The following is a 17,256-nucleotide window of genomic DNA, read 5'->3' on the forward strand; positions in this document are numbered from 1 at the left end:
ACTATATATGTTAAAAGACACCATTCAGAACTTTGAATGGATGGCATTAAGAGACGAAAATGGTCCTGGCAATTTCATGGAAAGCTATATACCACAGCCCTAAAGTATACAATCAGAGACAAGGTAAATGTGAGAAAGCAGACAAGTAACAAAATGAAAGACAATGTAATTTTTTAGGAGCCTCAAATTCTCCCAAAAAATAAAATGTAAACACTGCAAAATAATGCAGCTTGTGTAAGGTGGCTAAGCACCAGTTGATCAAAATACAGGTAAGAAAAAACTATACATGATAAAAAGGTAGAAGAGCATGCAGGCTGTCAGGCTATTCCAAAAAACCAAATACTGTTATCCCTAAAAGTTACTCTTTTTTTTTTTTTTTTTAGGATTTTATTTATTTATTTGACAGAGAGCGACACAGCGAGAGAGGGAACACAAGCAGGGGGAGCGGGAGAGGGAGAAGCAGGCTTCCCGCTGAGCAGGGAGCCCAATGCGGGACTTGATCCCAGGACCCTGGGATCATGACCTGAGCCGAAGGCAGACGCTTAACGACTGAGCCACCCAGGCGCCCTAAAAGTTACTCTTATGTGGCACATCAACCTCACAAGACAGACCAGTTTATTTCAGGAATCTGATTTAAACCAAATTTAAGTCATTAGTCAAGAGATTGTATTTTCGTAGACATAGTCTATTCTTTATAGAAATTTTACTGGCCCCCTTCACTCCTGTTAGACTGTAAGCTCAGTAAGAGAGAGGGCCTTTTCTATCACTTCCCTGCTGTTTAAAACAATGCCTGGCACATAGTAGGTTTTTAATAACTACTTACTAAATGATTAAAACAAAATCATCCAACTACAACTTACAATTTTGCACTTTCATGGATAAAGACATGCAAAGAAGCACACATGGATGATCTGAACTTTTATCCCTGATCCCGAAACAGAGCTATCCATGATCATTTATTCCCTAAAATAAAACCAGTTTCAAAAATAAAAGGAAGCCGTTTTTAAATATGCAACAGGATATTCTGGATTCAGATACAGTGGTTTTCTCACTGGACAGACTGGTTTTGTTCTATATAATCCCTATACCCCGGTAATATCTTGGAGCTTCCTCTTCCAAAGATCCAAACAGTAAAATACTCCTTCTGTAAACAAAGGTTTACTGAACATATTCATTCAGAGCCAAAGGTCTGATAAACCTAAGTCATGTGTTCAGTAAACATCTAACAAGCACACAAAAGCAAAGTCAGTGGTATCTCTCTAACACAGGACAGATTAAAACACCAGGCAGACAATCAAACAACATAATTTGTCTAACTGTGTATAGTAAACACCAGAGAAACAGAAGAAAATAAAGTTCACACAAGTATTCTGAAAATTACTCACTGAAAAGACCTTAATTACACTACAATGTTTATGCCTAGATAGTGCCAGACTATTAAATTTTAAAGCTCATGTTTAGAGTAGGTCAGAGATAGAAACTAGGTAATTTAAAAAGTTTAAAGATCACTTAAAAACTCGAATAAAAACTTCATGAAATGCAAAAACTCACATTTCAGAAAGATAGTGGTATTTTTGAACAGGATCTTTCCAAAACTAAAATAATTTTTCCCCTGCAAAGATAAAGGAGAGAAAGATAATTAGCATCAGCTCACTTTAATTCCCAAGGCAGAATATAATTGTTATAAAAACCTAAATTTATAAAGTGTTTAAGTTAGTTTTCTTAACAAAAAATAAATCAATATCCTTCCTTTTAGTAAAATTCAACCATATCCAAACTGCAGTTTTGCAGCTTGGTGCAGACACAATCTTTTCCCCCACAGGCCATGAAGCAAGGACTCTAGGAGAGAAGCTGATAGAAATCCCAACTTAAATCTTCATGGGAGGTGCTCCTTAATTAGTTTATTCCCTTTACCCACTAATCACTGTTCAGAATTATCCAATCATTTCTTCAAATAAACTACTGTATGAGCAGTCAAGACGAATTTAACTAGTAACCATTTTAGCAACAACACCTAAAAATAAGAACCTGAAGATCTTCACCAAATGAACAAAAGCTATAATGCTTGCTATGTAAAAGCTCAAATAAGATTTGGACATTACAACCAGTGAGCAGAGCAGAATGAAACAAAAAGGCCACCGTGGTTTCAAAAGGACAAAATGCTTTTTGGCATTTCCTGGGTGCATCTGATTTGCTGGCTCGCAGGACTATAGCTCTTACTCAAATGAGGTTTAAAGGAGGGGGGTGGGGGGACAGAAAGGGTCAACCTATCTAGTAAATTGTCCAAAAGAAAGACTACCTTTCCCATATCAAATTTTAGAATACAATTTCTTCCATTTCAGCCATTCTCATGTTAGAATACATTTTTTATAATGCCTAGGCTTCCTAATCACACAGCAAAGCTTAGAATAACCACTGCAAAGTTCCAATGAAATCAAACAACTTCGTAAGTAGAATCATCCAGTAATAAAAAAAGTGCAGAGCAAAAAAAGAAAAACACCTATTTCCAGATCTCTCTCATCCAACTCGGGGTCACTGGATTCTGTGAAACTTCGGCTGAAAGGGAAACCGTTCTCTACCTATTCATCAACTTTCCCGTCTCAAATAAAGCATTCAAAGTTCTGACTTAGCTGGTAAGAAACCGCCCCACCATTCTTCTCCGGTCCTGAAGTGGCCCTGGCACTCCCGCTAACCTACCCACAGAAGTGCACGGCTTTCCGCTCCAGGGAGGTGGGTCCCTGCTAACCAGCGACAGAGACGCTCCAGGTAATTCCACCCCTTCGGAAGCGGACTTTTGCGAAACCTTCATGGACCCCTAGGGCCGCCGTAGCCCCACCCCTTGCTCCTCCAGGCTCAGTTGCTTCTGAAGTGAACACTCACCGACGGTATCGGAATGTGCCACTTGGATCGGTCGGCAGCGGCAACAGGTGCCGGTCCTACACCGAGGAGCGACAATGGGGACGGCTGAGTCCCCAGAAGAAGAAGAATGACAGGCAGCACCTGAAGCCACGCAGCCGCCGCCATCTTCACAGCCGTGGAGCGCCTACCGAAAGCATTTCACCTTCTTCCGGTTTGCCCCGCCCTCTTCCGGCTCTGCTCTGGGGGCGGGATCATCCGGGTCCTCGAAACCTCGCGGTGCTTGTTTGTTTTGCCACCCAGCAGCCCCTCCCTAAGGCAGCCGTCACGGCCTCGTGTGAGTTTTAGACCGTACGGCGCAGGCGTAGTCCCGTGGTAACTCGGTCACCCTGGAGCATTAGGATGTTCACCAAAAGCCGCATCCGCTTCGGTCGGCGCTTCTCTCTCCCGGCCCTTAAAGGGTCTGGGGACCAAGCAAGCACCCAGTGTAGCGTTTGGTTCTCTCCTCCTCTCGTTCGCCCCAGCCTCTCATCCCTTCTAGACCAAAGTCAGTCGCTGGGGCCAGAAGTCTGGGAAGCCGTAAGTCAGCCTGTTTCGTGTGTAGTAGTGAGTTCTCGGTTTTCTGGAGATATTTAAGCAAAGACTGGAATTTGGCAGTGGTAGAGTATAAGCACTTACTGAACTGTATCGACTGTAGTAGATATGACCTTTATAAAGACCGTTCTAGCCCTGAAAAGTATGATGCTGCAGAATTTGACCGGGGAACATCAACCTTCACAGAGCCGGCCAGCACTTTCTATTAAAAACTGAAAGAGTGGGTCAGTTTTCAGTATCTGTGGCGTCACGGTCACTGAGATAAACCTGCAGAAATTTGGCCTGGGTCAGACAAGCGGTCTCGGTACTTCCTGGTTCTCACGCTCTTGACTTTTATCCTCTAGGGCTTTTTGAGTACACGCCCCCTACACTGGAAAGACAGTGTTGGTTCCTAATGAAAGCAGTTCTTCGTCGGGCGCTCGTAACCAAGAAAATGTGACCAACTAAATCCCTAGAAACGCAAGTTTGGGCCTGGAAAACCCAGGAGTAAATGCAGATTTGCTACTCCTTAACGACCTGGAGAGGACTCCCATTTCCCAGGACCTGACAGTGGTGAAGTCCTGGTTGTAACTTAGAAAAACGTCCCATCGGCGTTTTAAAAAGACTGCCTTTGGCCTTGCCCTGAGCGCTGAAAGTCAGTCGGATTGACTGGGACGCCATGGAAGCTGCTGGGAAAGAGGAAATCAGGTAAAGGCCCAGTGGTGGTCCTGCAGGGACTGAATCCAGTCAGCAGGGGATAGATAACACCTGAAAGCAACATTCTGGTTTTGAAGGTTTTACTGATTCTTTGAAGGCCTTTTATTTGCATGTTTCATATTTTTGTACTTAATCTTTATCATTTTTTTCTCAATTCCCCAGGGAATTAGTTGATATTAGTAGCCCCTCATAAAATATTTTCAGGATGGTTTACAAAACAGTGGAAGAGTGGTGATCAGAACTATAACAAGTGAATTTCAAGCATGTTGCTTTCCATGTTCAACTGTACCCCCATCTTCCTAAATTGTTAGCTCATTCTTGAAAGCTGGAAAGCAAAGACTGCAAATTTCTCTAATCTTTGCACACTTAATTAAAAGAAACAGTGACAAAGACTGCATCAGTGAAGGATTTGATGACTTCCAAGAAAATAATTTAGTACAGCCAAGTGTATCTGTGTGGGCTTGTTTTCTTAATATCTTGAAATTTGTGTTCAATCATAGTTTCCTACATATTCACAGACATGCTGACTACAGCTGTATTCAGCAACATGTCTGCTTGAAGGCCAGTGTAAATTTCCCCCTCCTTACAGCCTATGGTTTTAATCATACGGAGGCTAATTTATTTTTTAAAGATTTTATTTTTAAGAAATTTCTATACCCAACACGGGGCTCTCGAACTCAGAACCCCGAGATCTGCATGGACTGACTAATCCAGCCAGGTGCCACTGGACGCTAATTTAAATACATGTTCTCTAGTAGCAATATGCTTGTATCTTATTCATATTCTATTCTAGAAACAGCTGTTCTGGGAACTTGATTTTAAAAAGCATTGGCTCCTAATTGTCAGCATCATCTTAAAAAGCAAAAAATTTTCCTTCTACATCTGTTTCTATTATTCTACTCCTTGCATATACCTCTGTTAAAGCATTTGTCAGGTTGATTTGTGCTTGTTGGTTAGGCTCTCGTAGAAAGCTCAGACACATCTCTTCATATCTTCCTTAGAGCCCAGCACTCAGTAGGAATATTCTGAAAATATTTTATTGAATAAATAAGTGGGTAGATTGGTTTTTTTTCGTTTGGGTTTTTTGTGTGTTTTTGCTTCTGATTTTATTGTTGTAGTCATAGCCTTCAGCCATCATTTTAAAAGAACTCTTCCTTATAAGTGACAAGACTCTTTTTCCAGTGCTTTCGGGGTAATCCCAGAACTTGATGTTTTGTTGTTTATCTTGTGTGATTTACAAAAGGATGTTATTCTACAGCACAGCATCTATCGTGTTATGTTATGGCCATGACACAGTTTTGCATTGCAGAAGTTTATTACCTGTGTTCATGCTATAGTTAGAGCAGGAACAAAAATTGGATTCACAAACCTTGTAGAAAATATGTTTCTTAAAATGTCTTTTTATTTAGTGTTGAAGATGAAGCTGTGGATAAAAACATTTTCAAAGATTGCAGCAAGATTGCTTTCTACAGGTAAGGAGAGGAAATGTATTACCTAGATCAAAACATTTCAATATTGCAATGTTTATAGGCTTTTTAAGGAAAGGGTCAATTAGGAAATGTAATCATTAAGAAATTCATCAGACAGGAGACATTCACCTTTATACACTTATTATTGTCTTATTTAAATTTCTCAATAAATACATATTTTATTTTAAAAGTGTTTATGTATTTGAATAGATAATACTTTTACAGGTTTCAGAAGTCAAATAATATAAAAAGATATACTTTGAAAAGTGTTACTCCCATGCCTGTCCCCTATCACCCCATTCCACATCTTGTCCCTCTAAGTAACCAGATTTATTAGTTCCTTATTTATCCTCCCAGTATTTCTTTTTGTAAATACATATATTCTTATATCACTGCCTTTCTTATACCAAGTAGCTTCCTATATATGCTGTTGTGTACTTTTTTTCCTGCTTTATAGTCTATTCTCAAGAGCTCTGCATGAGTATATAGAGATTGTCCTCTCTATTTATAGCTGTGTAGTATGTACTATGATTTATTCAGTCTCCTTCCTATTGCTAGATCCTTGAGCTTTTAATCTTTGAGCTATAAAATCAGGCCATAATGAAAAGCTATACATATGTCATTTCCTACACCTACACGTGTATTTATAGGATTAATTTCCAGAAATGGTATTACTGCATCAAAGAATAGATACATTTAAAATTGTACCTATTACCAGAGGCCCCCTCCCCCATAGGGATTGTACCGTTTTGTACTCCCATCACCACTATGTAAGATGACCTATTTCCCCAGAGCTTCAAAAAACATTTCTTTAAAATCTTTCTGTTGAGTGTCTTTCTGTGATCCTAAACCTGAAAGCACCAAAAATTGTATCCTATGTTACAACTTTCTAATTTATTCACACTGCTCTAAAGGAAGAAAATCAGATCACCTAAATTCTGAATAGGTACCTTAGAGGGAATTCTATAGGGAACTCTTGGTCATTTTGTTAAGTTACTGGATTATGTTGGATTTCCATAATTTATTGAGTTTCTATTAAAGTGTACATTTCATGGAAGGAGGAAGGAAAATTAACAAGCTAATAAATGTCGTCTGTGAAAACTGCCCCACCTTCTCAATAAAGGGGACAAAATGCCATCCTTGGGCAGTGCTATGTTGAACAATTTCATTCGTATTATTCTTAATTAGTACTAATTTTATTGGCACTCTAATAACAAAGTACTCCTGTTAGTACTTTATTAGAGTACTAATACTGCCTGGACCCAGTTCATTTACCATCATAGTGAAGTTTAATGACTTCCACATGATAATATAGTCTGTTGGATGCTGACAGTCACAAATAATTCTCAGGTGTTTATATTCTGTATATCGGCAGGCGTCAGAAACAGCTCTCCAGGAGAGCCACCTATCAGGCATCACTAGACTCAGCCACAATAGGCAAAGACAGCACCAAGTTCCAAATCATCAGTGAAACAACCAAGGTGAGAGAGAAGTATTTCCTACAAAGAATTATTTGTTTCTATATTAAGTTGGGTTTGAATGAAGTAAATTTCCACAAAGGCTAATTAAAACTACGTATGCTTCAAAAATAAACATTGTTAGGGAAGTAATGTCATCTACAGTAATAATGTAACGTTATCTACACTGATGTAGATAAAGCAATGTTATCTACATGAATACCACTTTAACGGTAATGTGAGTGTTAACTTAGAGATTGCCTATGTATCACATGCTTTCCTCGATGTTTTACAAATGTTATTTCCTTTTAATTCGTCCTCATAATACAGAAAAGTGACTAGAAAGTCACCTGCTTAAAGTCATGCAGCTGGTAATCAGAGTTTTCACCTGCATCTGTCAACTCTATCAAGTACCCATGTTCTGTTACTATTAGACAGTGTGCACTTGAGCATGCAGACTGAGCAAGGTACAGATTCAGTGACTGTCCAAACCTCAAAATGTGGGTGGGCCAGGGGAGCAAGGGACTATATAGTTGAAAACCTAAGTCACAAATGTTCCATCTCCTGAACTGCTTCACTAGCAGATCACCCTAGTTATTACATACTGAAAGGATTAGAGCAGTATATTTACTTTTTCTCACTTGTCAAGTCATCATGCTACTTCGGATGGAAGTGCATGTGGGAGGAAGTGCTATATGGGCTGAGCCAGGAAGTGTGACCATGCACAAGTACCCATGCTCCCAGCCTGACCCTCACTTCCAGATCCTCCCTGTCTTCTTAGAAGCTTCAGGTGCTTCTAAGGCCTCTCAAACCAGTATGACCTAATTGATAGTTCATGTAACTAAAAGACATACTTAAAGCCATGCAGTCTAGGTTCCCTAACAGGTGACTGAGAAGAAATCCCCTCTTTTCCTGCAAAGGTGCGAGAGATCTCCCTGTGGCATAGCTCTCACCCCATGGTGCTGCGCTGAGGAAACACTTCAGGGAAGACAATAAAAACTTCCCCACAGCAGGGGGTTCTCTATAACATTTGTAAGACCTTTAATTTAGCAGAGGGTTCCAACTTTATTCCCAGACAGGAGGATCAATTGCACACCGAGGAAGGCTACCTTCCTTACAAATTTTAGAAAATTTAGCTATTTCATAGATGTGGAGTTTTCTAACATACTTTTCTTGCCCAAATTCAAAATAAGGGCTAAAATCCTGTCAACAGTTCTGTGTTCTCTGTCCTATCCCTTGTCCCCAACTTCTGGTTACTTAAGGGTGTATTGTGGTAGCAGTATACTTAGTTCATGTCTCTTAACTACACAGATGGGATGGTTAACCTTTCTCTGAAACGTAGTGCTGCTTTTATACCACTTTTTTTTTTTTCTGGAGGCATTTTCCCCCTTGCTTGGCATCTTTGATGCCTCTGAGTTCTTAGTTCATGGTACTCCCCCCCCCCCGCCCAAAGTCATAGGTCCTCTACAACTGATCCACGTCTATACTAATCATTTTTTTTTAGCATAGTTTGATAGCTATTCATGGGAAAACATGGAATGGCACTGATTTCCTTCTTGGGGAGCCACCGGCCATTTGCATGTGGTCTAATAGCCTGACACCCAGCCAAACCTCTGTATTCATAGTCAACAGAAGCAGTTGGCTCCAGGAAATGCAAGGAGTCCACTAGGAACCTTCTAAGAGTCATAGTCATTAAGCCTGCCACCAGATGTCAGGTACCTTCCTTTCTTTTTCCTTTATTTTTTTGTTTTATGTTTTTTTGTTTTGGGGGTTGTTTTTGTTTTTGTCATTTGCTCATTTTCATTCCTGTCTCCAGTGTGTCTAAACCCAGAGAGTTGTAGCTATCCCACAGTCAGGGCAAGAATCATTTTCCATCCTTGGGGAGCCTCAGTATATTGAGCATCTGAATATCCACTGTCATGAAGACGCATGAAGACGCATGGTGACGCGAAGTAAATGAGGCAAAAGCACTCTGTGGACCAGAATGCAAATGTCCATGCACCTTGATAGCAGTACAGTTAGTGGTGGATCCCCACACACAACCTTTTACAAAACTGTAGGTCAGTTCTCTATACACATCCCTCTTTGGAGCCTGAAAACGTGAGAGACAATGCTGTTCAGGTCAGGTGCCAGAACCAGAGTCCACCAGATCTAGACGCCTCCTAAGGAAAAGAAGCCACAGTCCAGGAGGACCCACAGAATCTCAGTACAAGATAGCACATGGGTCAGAAGGGAGTTGAGAAGCCCAACAAGCAAGGGCAGGTTATCCAGGATGTCAAGCCGCATGGCTCCCAGGATTGAGAACTTTGAGGACCCCTTGGAACAGACTTCATGTTCAGGTATTAGAAATATTTGGGCTGCATAGAGAATCTGCATGCTCTGATCTCAGGCAAATGTATATGTTTAGGGGGTCACCCTGAAATTCTGGGCTGAAATGTTTTTCTTATCACTTGGAGTTGAGATGACTAAGAGGGACTCAGGATTTTATGTCCTCTGTCAGTCTGGTAGAGACAACGAGGACCCAGACAGTAATCTCTAAAGTTGTCTGAACTTGTATCCGGCTCACTGTAGAGACAAGCAGCCTCCATTTGGGGTGGTTTCTGGGACGAAATGGGTGTTTCATGGGATATTTCATATTAGGACATGGTATAGGTGTGATCTGGAGATTTAAAACAAGCTGCACGTATCTACTTATTCAGAATGATAGCTTTTTACTTCAGGTTCAGAGAGGTAAGAGTCCAAAGTCTAAGAGGATCATATTCAGCTCACAGCTGCAGTTCTCAGATTTCACTGATTCAGATTTTGACAAACCCAGCATTCTTAGTGTCTCTGCCTGCCCCCACACCATTACATCTCTTAAAGCAGTAACTTTGTTCTCAAGATCTGTTGTTAATTTTTTAAATCTTCTTCTCAGTCCCCTTCCCCCAATATAAGTAACCAGGAAACAGAACCAAGCTTCATTCAACATTGTCTTAGCTCAGGTTCCCATAACAAAATACCATAGACTGGGTATCTTAAACAACAGATACTGATTTACCATAGTTGTAGAGTCTGGGAAATCCAAAATCAAGGTGTCTTTGGGGACCCTTTTCCTGGCTTATAGACTACCATTTTATTATATTTTCAGACAGTGGAGAGAGAGCTAAATCTCTGGTTTCTTTTTCTAAGGGCACTAATCCCATCATAACCCCACCCTCATGACCTTATCTAAACGTAATCACTTCCCAAAGGCCCCGTCTCCAGATACCATCATACTGAGGGGCAGTGCTTCAAAATACGGATTTAGAGTTTGGGGGAGACACAATTCAGCTCAAACATGATGTTCTTGGGACATGGTCATGTTAGAGAACAAACTGAAGTGTGGCCCTGTGTGTTGTCTCCAGCTCAGAACATCTAGGCTTTGGAGGAAAGCCAGTTGTAGGTTAAACTGCGTAAGTTTTCTCATACAGGGTCCCGTTATAGTATGTTACCTATTCCTGATGAAAAATTAATCAGGTAGATATTTGGTAAAGAGACTTCCAAGAGAACATCTAAAAAGAAAGCTAACAGTAAAATGTTGACTGCTTTTTAGAGTTTTGTTTTGTTGGGTTTTTTACCAATTTTTTTTACCTTCAGTGAAAATTTGACCTGGATTGAGAAACATGGTGAGGTCAGTCTTGTGACTTCGGAGCAGAGCAATTTATTCTGCCCTCTGAGTCTAGCACAAAGCACTGCTAGCAAGGCTATCTGGAATAGACCTAGGTCTTTGACCTGCTTTATATTGCCAATTTTGAGGCTTTCTCATAACATGGATGACCTTTTAGCAACATATTTACTTTCCTTTGCAGCCTGTCTTCAAGTTTTCACCAGAGACTCCACTTCTGGCAGCCTCTCCAAGGATGCAGGGGTATCTCAGAGCACCTCCATTAAGTTACCCCTGCCTTTGCCTTTAAACCTGATGAAAATGGGATTTTGCCCAACCCGCCACCTCCTCAGCAGATGAGGAAGAACTACCACTTGTTAGCCAGTAGTGTTTCTGCAGAAGTGGCCATGAACAGGCAGCTAATTCGGGAACTAGCCAAACAACCAGAAGCACACCTGGACAGGCTGATTGTCCTTGGGGAACGGGCTAGTACCCAGCGTGAACTTGCCAGCGTTCTCTGTGGAGAATCGGTGCTTGCAATAAACCAACTGGCTGCAACAGTGGAAGGGGCAATTAGTGTCCTGTGGCAATTTAATGAACTCTTAGACAGTCCTCTGAATCCTGGGAGATCTTGAGCAACAACTTGCTCACTCTTGTAAGCCTTTTAGATGAACTGTTCCTTTGAGTATAGTGAAGACACCTGGTGCCAGAGGAAAGGCAAGATCTGTATCCATCAAGGAGAAGTTGACGGGGTCATAATTTCCATTCCTAATACCCACTGCCATTTTAATATGTGCTCTAGGGCTGTTGTGGTAAAACTCCATCACAGTCTCTACTGGTTGTGATTCCCAGTTCTGGGTAAATAACAGGTTTTGTTTTAATATAATTGTGATCAGTCCACTACTTGAATACAAAGACAAGTCTGTCTCTACCACCATAGTTTTTACAACCTGATATTTTTGCCCATGTGGCCAAAAACAACAACAATAAACTAGATTTATGGATGACAGACTACAGGTTTTGTTTTTATTAAGTATAAGAGAAATCAGATAGGAAAAGAGAATTAATATTCTTTCCCAGACTGTGAGAAGTGAGCCTCTGAATAAAGCTTTATGAAAAACCAAATGGAGACTTGTAGTTTTAAAAGGAACCTCTAAAATGGATTCCTTTCTCTGAGGATTTATCTCATTTTCTCTGTGTAGGTGGACGTTTACAGATTTTAAATATTTTTAATATTTTTAAATATTTAAGATGCTCAGTTACATGTTTCTTCACTTGTTTTACGTAAATCCATCTTGCTGCAATTTAAATGTAACTGCTACTATGATCTAAGTACTCACACTAACTCCTAGTTTACGCAGTCTGGCTTCTGTAAGTTAACATGTCTTTTCATTGTCATCTCCAATCATCACTAACAGGAAGAAGAGATTCCATCATTTGTTTGTATATTACTTTTTCATAAATGTCCAGACAGGAAAAGAAAAGGAAAATAGAGAAATTCTTAATGTGTTAGATAGAAGAATGTAACATTCATGTCCAGGCTTTTTGACACAAGCAAGGTTTTGGTGGAAGAAGTGAGCAATAACTGGCAATTGAGGAACCTAGAGAAGTGGTTTCTAAACTGTCAGCCACAGAGCCCAGGTCTCCATGGAGGTGTCTCAGAGCTCAGTTCAGGGAGGGGCTCACAGGTAGGGGCTCCGAGCCACTCCCCACTGTCTTTAACCCACATAGCTTTGTTTATTGGACTTCTGAAAATCTGTTGCTGTTTAAAAACAATGTTTTTAAGTCAATAAAAACAGCATGAGCCAGATCATAGAAACAAAGCATACGAATATCTAAGGAGATTATATGCTTGGAACATGAAAGCTATGTAGGTAATAGTAGGAGATATGAATGAATCTGAATATCGACCTTGAAAAGGATTGCCTGTTGGAAAAAAAATCATTTGCTTAATTGAGCTAAAATGAAAACAAAATGGAGCTTTGACTCTGATTTATGTGTTTGGTTGTAAAAGATCATTATGTTAAAAGGAAAAGCAGGGTTATTAACTGCCTCCTCATAGAATTAGGATTCTTTCCTGACTGCAGCCTCAAGAACAAGACAGACCAATCTTTCATTTTAAAAAATATTGTTCTTAAAGAGAGCTATTTTCTTAAAACTGGGAGGATCTCTGAGTACAGAAACTAGGTGCAATTTGTTCATCATATGTAGGTAGCCTGTGTGCCCTCTGCTTAGGATGTTCTTGCTCGTTTTGCCTACCCAGAGTCCTGCTAGTCCCTGAAGGTCCTGCTCCTCCAGAGACAGCCCAGAACCCCTCTCCTTACAAGTCATCATTAATATTCCCTCTCTTCTCCCACAGCACTGTGCTTGTCCTTCTCCCTCAGCACTTAGAGCATGCTTTATGTTTACCATGTTTCGTCTCTAGATTGCAATTTCCCTCTAAGAGTTTGGTCATCTTTTTCACAGCACATCCCAATATTAGATGCTAAGTAACTGTTAGTTGAATTTGAGAGAGCAATGGAAATAATAGGTCTCACTTAGGAGAAAACATAATCTGACAGAATTTCAGCTTTATTTGTATTTGAGCACATTTTTAAATCTTAGAATTCTGATGACACACTTGAAGTAATTAAATTTACAAAAGAACATGAGACGTGAAAGGAATAATTACAGTATGATTGGGGTGGGGGAAGGATGCTGGTCAAAGAGTATCAACTTCCAGCTGTACATAAAATAAGTTCTGGGGATTCTCCTGTACAGCATAGTGATTATAACTAATAATACTCTATTCTGTACTTGAAAGTTGCTAAAAGAGTAGATCTTAAATGTTCTCATCACAAAAAGGAAATGGTAATTATGTGATATAATGCAATTGTTAGCTAATGCTATAGTGGTAATCATCTTGCAATATGTAAGTATCAAATCAACACAATGTACACCTTAAGTTTGTACATTATATGTCTTTATCTCAATAAAACTAGAAAAAGTAATTACACTGTGCTCACTACTACTCTACTATAACCCTACCTTAAGAATTATCTGTAAAAGCAGCCATAGCCACTGCACTCTTCACCTGGTCACTCTCAAGTGTCACGTCACTGCTTAAGTGCCCTACTTTCCTATATTTTCAAGAGGCAGAGTTCCAGCGAAATCATTTTTTTCTTTTTTTAGTGCTGTGATAGTCTCCCTGCTTGCTATCTTACTCGCACCACATTGTACCTGTTGTGGACACACAGCCTGCCCAGCTTAGCCTTTCATTGAACAGCTGTTACAGTAACAATACATGTACCCAAGTGTAACGAGAATTTGGCATCACATGAAGGATTTAATGAAGGATTTGCTGTCAGTCACTGCTGTACGGCAGTGCAGTTGAAAACTCAAAATATTTCTCTGATCAAGCTTTTTTGATAAAGACTGTAGCTCTGTGTTGGAGGGGCTTGCTATCACTCAGAATCCTAAATAATGTGATTTGGGGAGAGGAAAGGAGCCTCCTCTAACACTGGCAGGTGATACTTTATATTTTGGGGTCCTTTATTTGGAAGGGAGAGTTGGTAAAGTGAATGATAAGGTAAATGATATTTTTGTAAAAGAAGCATGGAGGTTTGGAAGCTTTGGCACATTTGACCCCCTTTTAAAACTGCCTGTTAGAGTAAATCAAAAGGGAACAATAGGTTAGAAAAGCAAATTCTCAGGCGTAGCCCCAGAACCATACCTTAAGAGTCAGTAGAGTAATAAAATGTTCCATAGGCCAGGTGCCCATTGAAATCTCTAAGGAATTGAAGAAGGCACTGAAAAATGGGCAGGTTCATTAAAATGCCCAAAGAGGGGTGCCTGGATGGCTCAGTCATTAAGCGTCTGCCTTCAGATCAGGTCATGATCCCAGGGTCCTGGGATCAAGGCCTGCATCAGGCTCCCTGCTCAGTGGGAACCCTTTTTCTCCCTCCACCACTCCCCCTGCTTGTGTTTCCTCTCTCGCTGTGTCTCTCTGTTAAATAAATAAGTAAAATCTTTAAAAAAATAAAAATAAAATGCTCAAAGACTCCAGCATACCTACGAGGAGAAAACTTGTCATATGAAACTAAGACACTACTTGGCCTTTTCCACCATTCTCAAGTAAACTGGATTTTCAAACTACATAAATGAACAGAAAACAAAAGCCCATGAGATCTTGGATGTTTATTAGAGATTCATGTCTGATTTTAATGTATATATGAATTATAATAAAGATGACTGCATATTAAAAAATACATATTTCTCTGATCTAGATGCCTCATCTTGTAACCTATAGCTAGCCACTTCTGTTCTCTTGAGGTTTGTTGTCTTGTGTTTTATTTCTTAAATCCTATATTCTCTATAATTCTGTGTTGCTTCCATGTCCCACTGTAGGCAGAATTTTACCTAAATTCCTCAGCCTCTTAAAAAAGCTGAGAGTATCCCAACCTCCTGAGAAAGTTCCCCAGACCTTATTCCCAGGTATATAGGAAATGCCTTAATTTTAGTACAGCAAGGCTTAATCATCTATCCTAGGGAACCCCAGTGACCACTATTTTATTCTTTATTCCTTTCCATTCTGTGGCTTGTTATCCTTCATCTTTCATTCAGCTGGAATCCAGTTGCCCTAGTTTTAACACCAAGTTCTTAAGATGTCTGCAGTTTGTCATGGATACAGGGCTATACGTCCCAGCTTTCCAAAAGCAGTTTCAGTTTATGCCCATCATTCAGTATAATTATTAATAGAGACCTCTTTCATCCTTAAAGGTCCTGGTATGGACAATTATATGTTTGCCTAGCCATAGAACACATAGAAGGTATTTCTTGCTCTACTGTCAGGTATAGCGAAACAAGTACATACAAAGTTTGGGGAGCTTTTTCCTTCATAATTCCCATTGTTCTCCAGTTTATTTGGCCTATAATAATTCAAACATAGCTTCTTTTTTTAAAAAAGATTTTTATTTATTTGAGAGAGAGAAAGGGAGAGGGAGCACAAGCAGGGGGAGGGGCAGAGGGAGAAACAGACTCCCTCCCAGCAAGGCCCCTGGGATCATGAACTGAGCCAAAGGCAGATGCTTAACCGACTGAGCCACCCGGGCACCCCAAACATAGTTTCTAATTACTGCCATTTGACTGTAGAACCGACCATCAGTGGGGCAGTAACCTACTGAAACTAATCTCGTGTCTGTTCCCAGGTTTCTCTGCTGGCTGAAGTTTATGGTATAGAGGGAAATATTTTCAGGCTTAAAATCAATGAAGAAACTCCCCTGAAACCCAGGTATGAAGTTCCCGATGTCCTCACAAGCAAGCCCAGCACTGTAAGGTAAGCCAAGGAACAAGAGATCTTGGATACACCCTCAATATGGGCTTTTGTATGTGCCTCCTGTTTTCTCTGTTCAAAGCTACCATCATTTGCCAAGTTTGTTTTCAAGTTATTTGGGGATAAATTTATCCATTTTGTATGTTATCCATTCTGTTTTCTCTTCCTCCACGATGTGATTTATCAGCACTTATAAATGGGGAGAGGCAGAGCTTTTGACCCCTGCTGTCCTTTTTCACAAAGAAAAGGATTCATCAGCCTGACTTTGGGGACTAGTAGAAGCAGAGCTATTTAATTTCCTCAGATTAGCAGCAGGGCTCCAGAGATCTAATACACTAGCCAAACTCGCTTGCCGTAATTTATACAGTTAGGGTGACTCACTTTTAATTAAAGGTAGTCTCAGAAGTCTAACATGTAATTTAATTGAGAGTCAGAGATAAATTAATAATCAGTGTCTGGGTGAAAAAAAAAATCTTTGGGGATTAAAAAGCATTTTCCGTATCCCTGCGGCATCTTCTTCAGTTCTCTGCACACCTTCCAGTGATATTTCAACTTGGTTCTGCCTGTTGATTCCTGTAATTTTTTCATATTATTTCACCAAGAGAATAGAAGATTATGTCAGATGCTTTAATTTTCACTATATTCTCATAGTTTTATGTAGATTATTTTTCCATAAAAATTTAATAAAGTCTGTAAATTATAAGGAGAAATTATTTGAATTATAGTAGAATCATCATAAATTCAAAATAGGTCTGTCTATTCATTGAGCTGCTACTATATGCCAAGAACTTATGAAACAGGAATTAAAAAGAGACTGTTCGTAAGACTTTGCAATTTGCGTGCATACTTGTGTTTATATGTATAAGGATGTGGGTGTATACTTAGTCACAGTATATTATTTTTTACTATCCTGGAGGATTCACTTTACTGGTACATCCTTTAACATTTTTACAACTATGTTCATAAGCAAAATTCATCTGTACTTTTCTTTTTCTGTGTTATTGTTGCCATGTTTTGGGGTCAGGGCGATAACTAGCTTTGTGTAGTAAATATGGCATATTCTTCTGTTCCAACCTCTTTCTAGAGGGCCTTTGACTACTGCAGTAACTAGAAAGCTAAAAACTACATTCTTCCATCTTCTATATTCCCATGCAGCTAGTTTCTGGTATAATTCAGGTTCTCCCAATCATATGCACTTACAGGGATCTTGATTTCAGAACTGAGCTTCCCATTTTGCTAGTGTGTATTTGG

The 17,256-nt window shown here is 39.8% G+C and overlaps 2 protein-coding genes across 9 annotated transcripts in view; one reads left to right on the forward strand and one right to left on the reverse strand.

Annotated features, from left to right (window-relative positions):
* The window catches only part of TMEM87A (transmembrane protein 87A), a 42,282-nt gene extending 39,210 nt beyond the window's left edge, over positions 1-3,072 (reverse strand). For 3 of the 4 annotated variants that reach the window (XM_088024738.1, XM_088024739.1, XM_088024737.1), the window contains exons 1-2: positions 2,881-3,072; positions 1,552-1,612 (exon numbers count right to left, since the gene is read on the reverse strand). In XM_088024738.1, coding sequence (XP_087880864.1) covers positions 1,552-1,612; positions 2,881-3,024 — 205 coding nt within the window. In that variant the 5' untranslated portion in view covers positions 3,025-3,072. The remainder of the gene's footprint in view (positions 1-1,551; positions 1,613-2,880) is intronic. The other variant, XM_088024740.1, reaches the window with a different exon arrangement.
* A 162-nt stretch (positions 3,073-3,234) lies between these two features.
* The window catches only part of GANC (glucosidase alpha, neutral C), a 69,962-nt gene continuing 55,940 nt past the window's right edge, over positions 3,235-17,256 (forward strand). For 4 of the 5 annotated variants that reach the window (XR_003607678.2, XR_015768544.1, XR_003607680.2 and 1 more), the window contains exons 1-4: positions 3,850-4,137; positions 5,556-5,618; positions 6,991-7,096; positions 15,881-16,008. Coding sequence is in view for 2 of the 5 variants with exons in the window: in XM_088024734.1 (XP_087880860.1) it covers positions 4,109-4,137; positions 5,556-5,618; positions 6,991-7,096; positions 15,881-16,008 (326 nt within the window). In the remaining 3 variants the exon portion in view is untranslated. Of the gene's footprint in view, positions 3,455-3,849; positions 4,138-5,555; positions 5,619-6,253; positions 6,307-6,988; positions 7,097-15,880; positions 16,009-17,256 lie in introns of those variants that run through there. The other variant, XM_088024736.1, reaches the window with a different exon arrangement.

Source organism: Eumetopias jubatus, unplaced genomic scaffold, assembly GCF_037043125.1.
Source record: "Eumetopias jubatus isolate StellerSeaLion01/CBP00866 unplaced genomic scaffold, mEumJub1_p1.0 scaffold_7, whole genome shotgun sequence".
Classification (NCBI taxonomy): domain Eukaryota; kingdom Metazoa; phylum Chordata; class Mammalia; order Carnivora; family Otariidae; genus Eumetopias; species Eumetopias jubatus.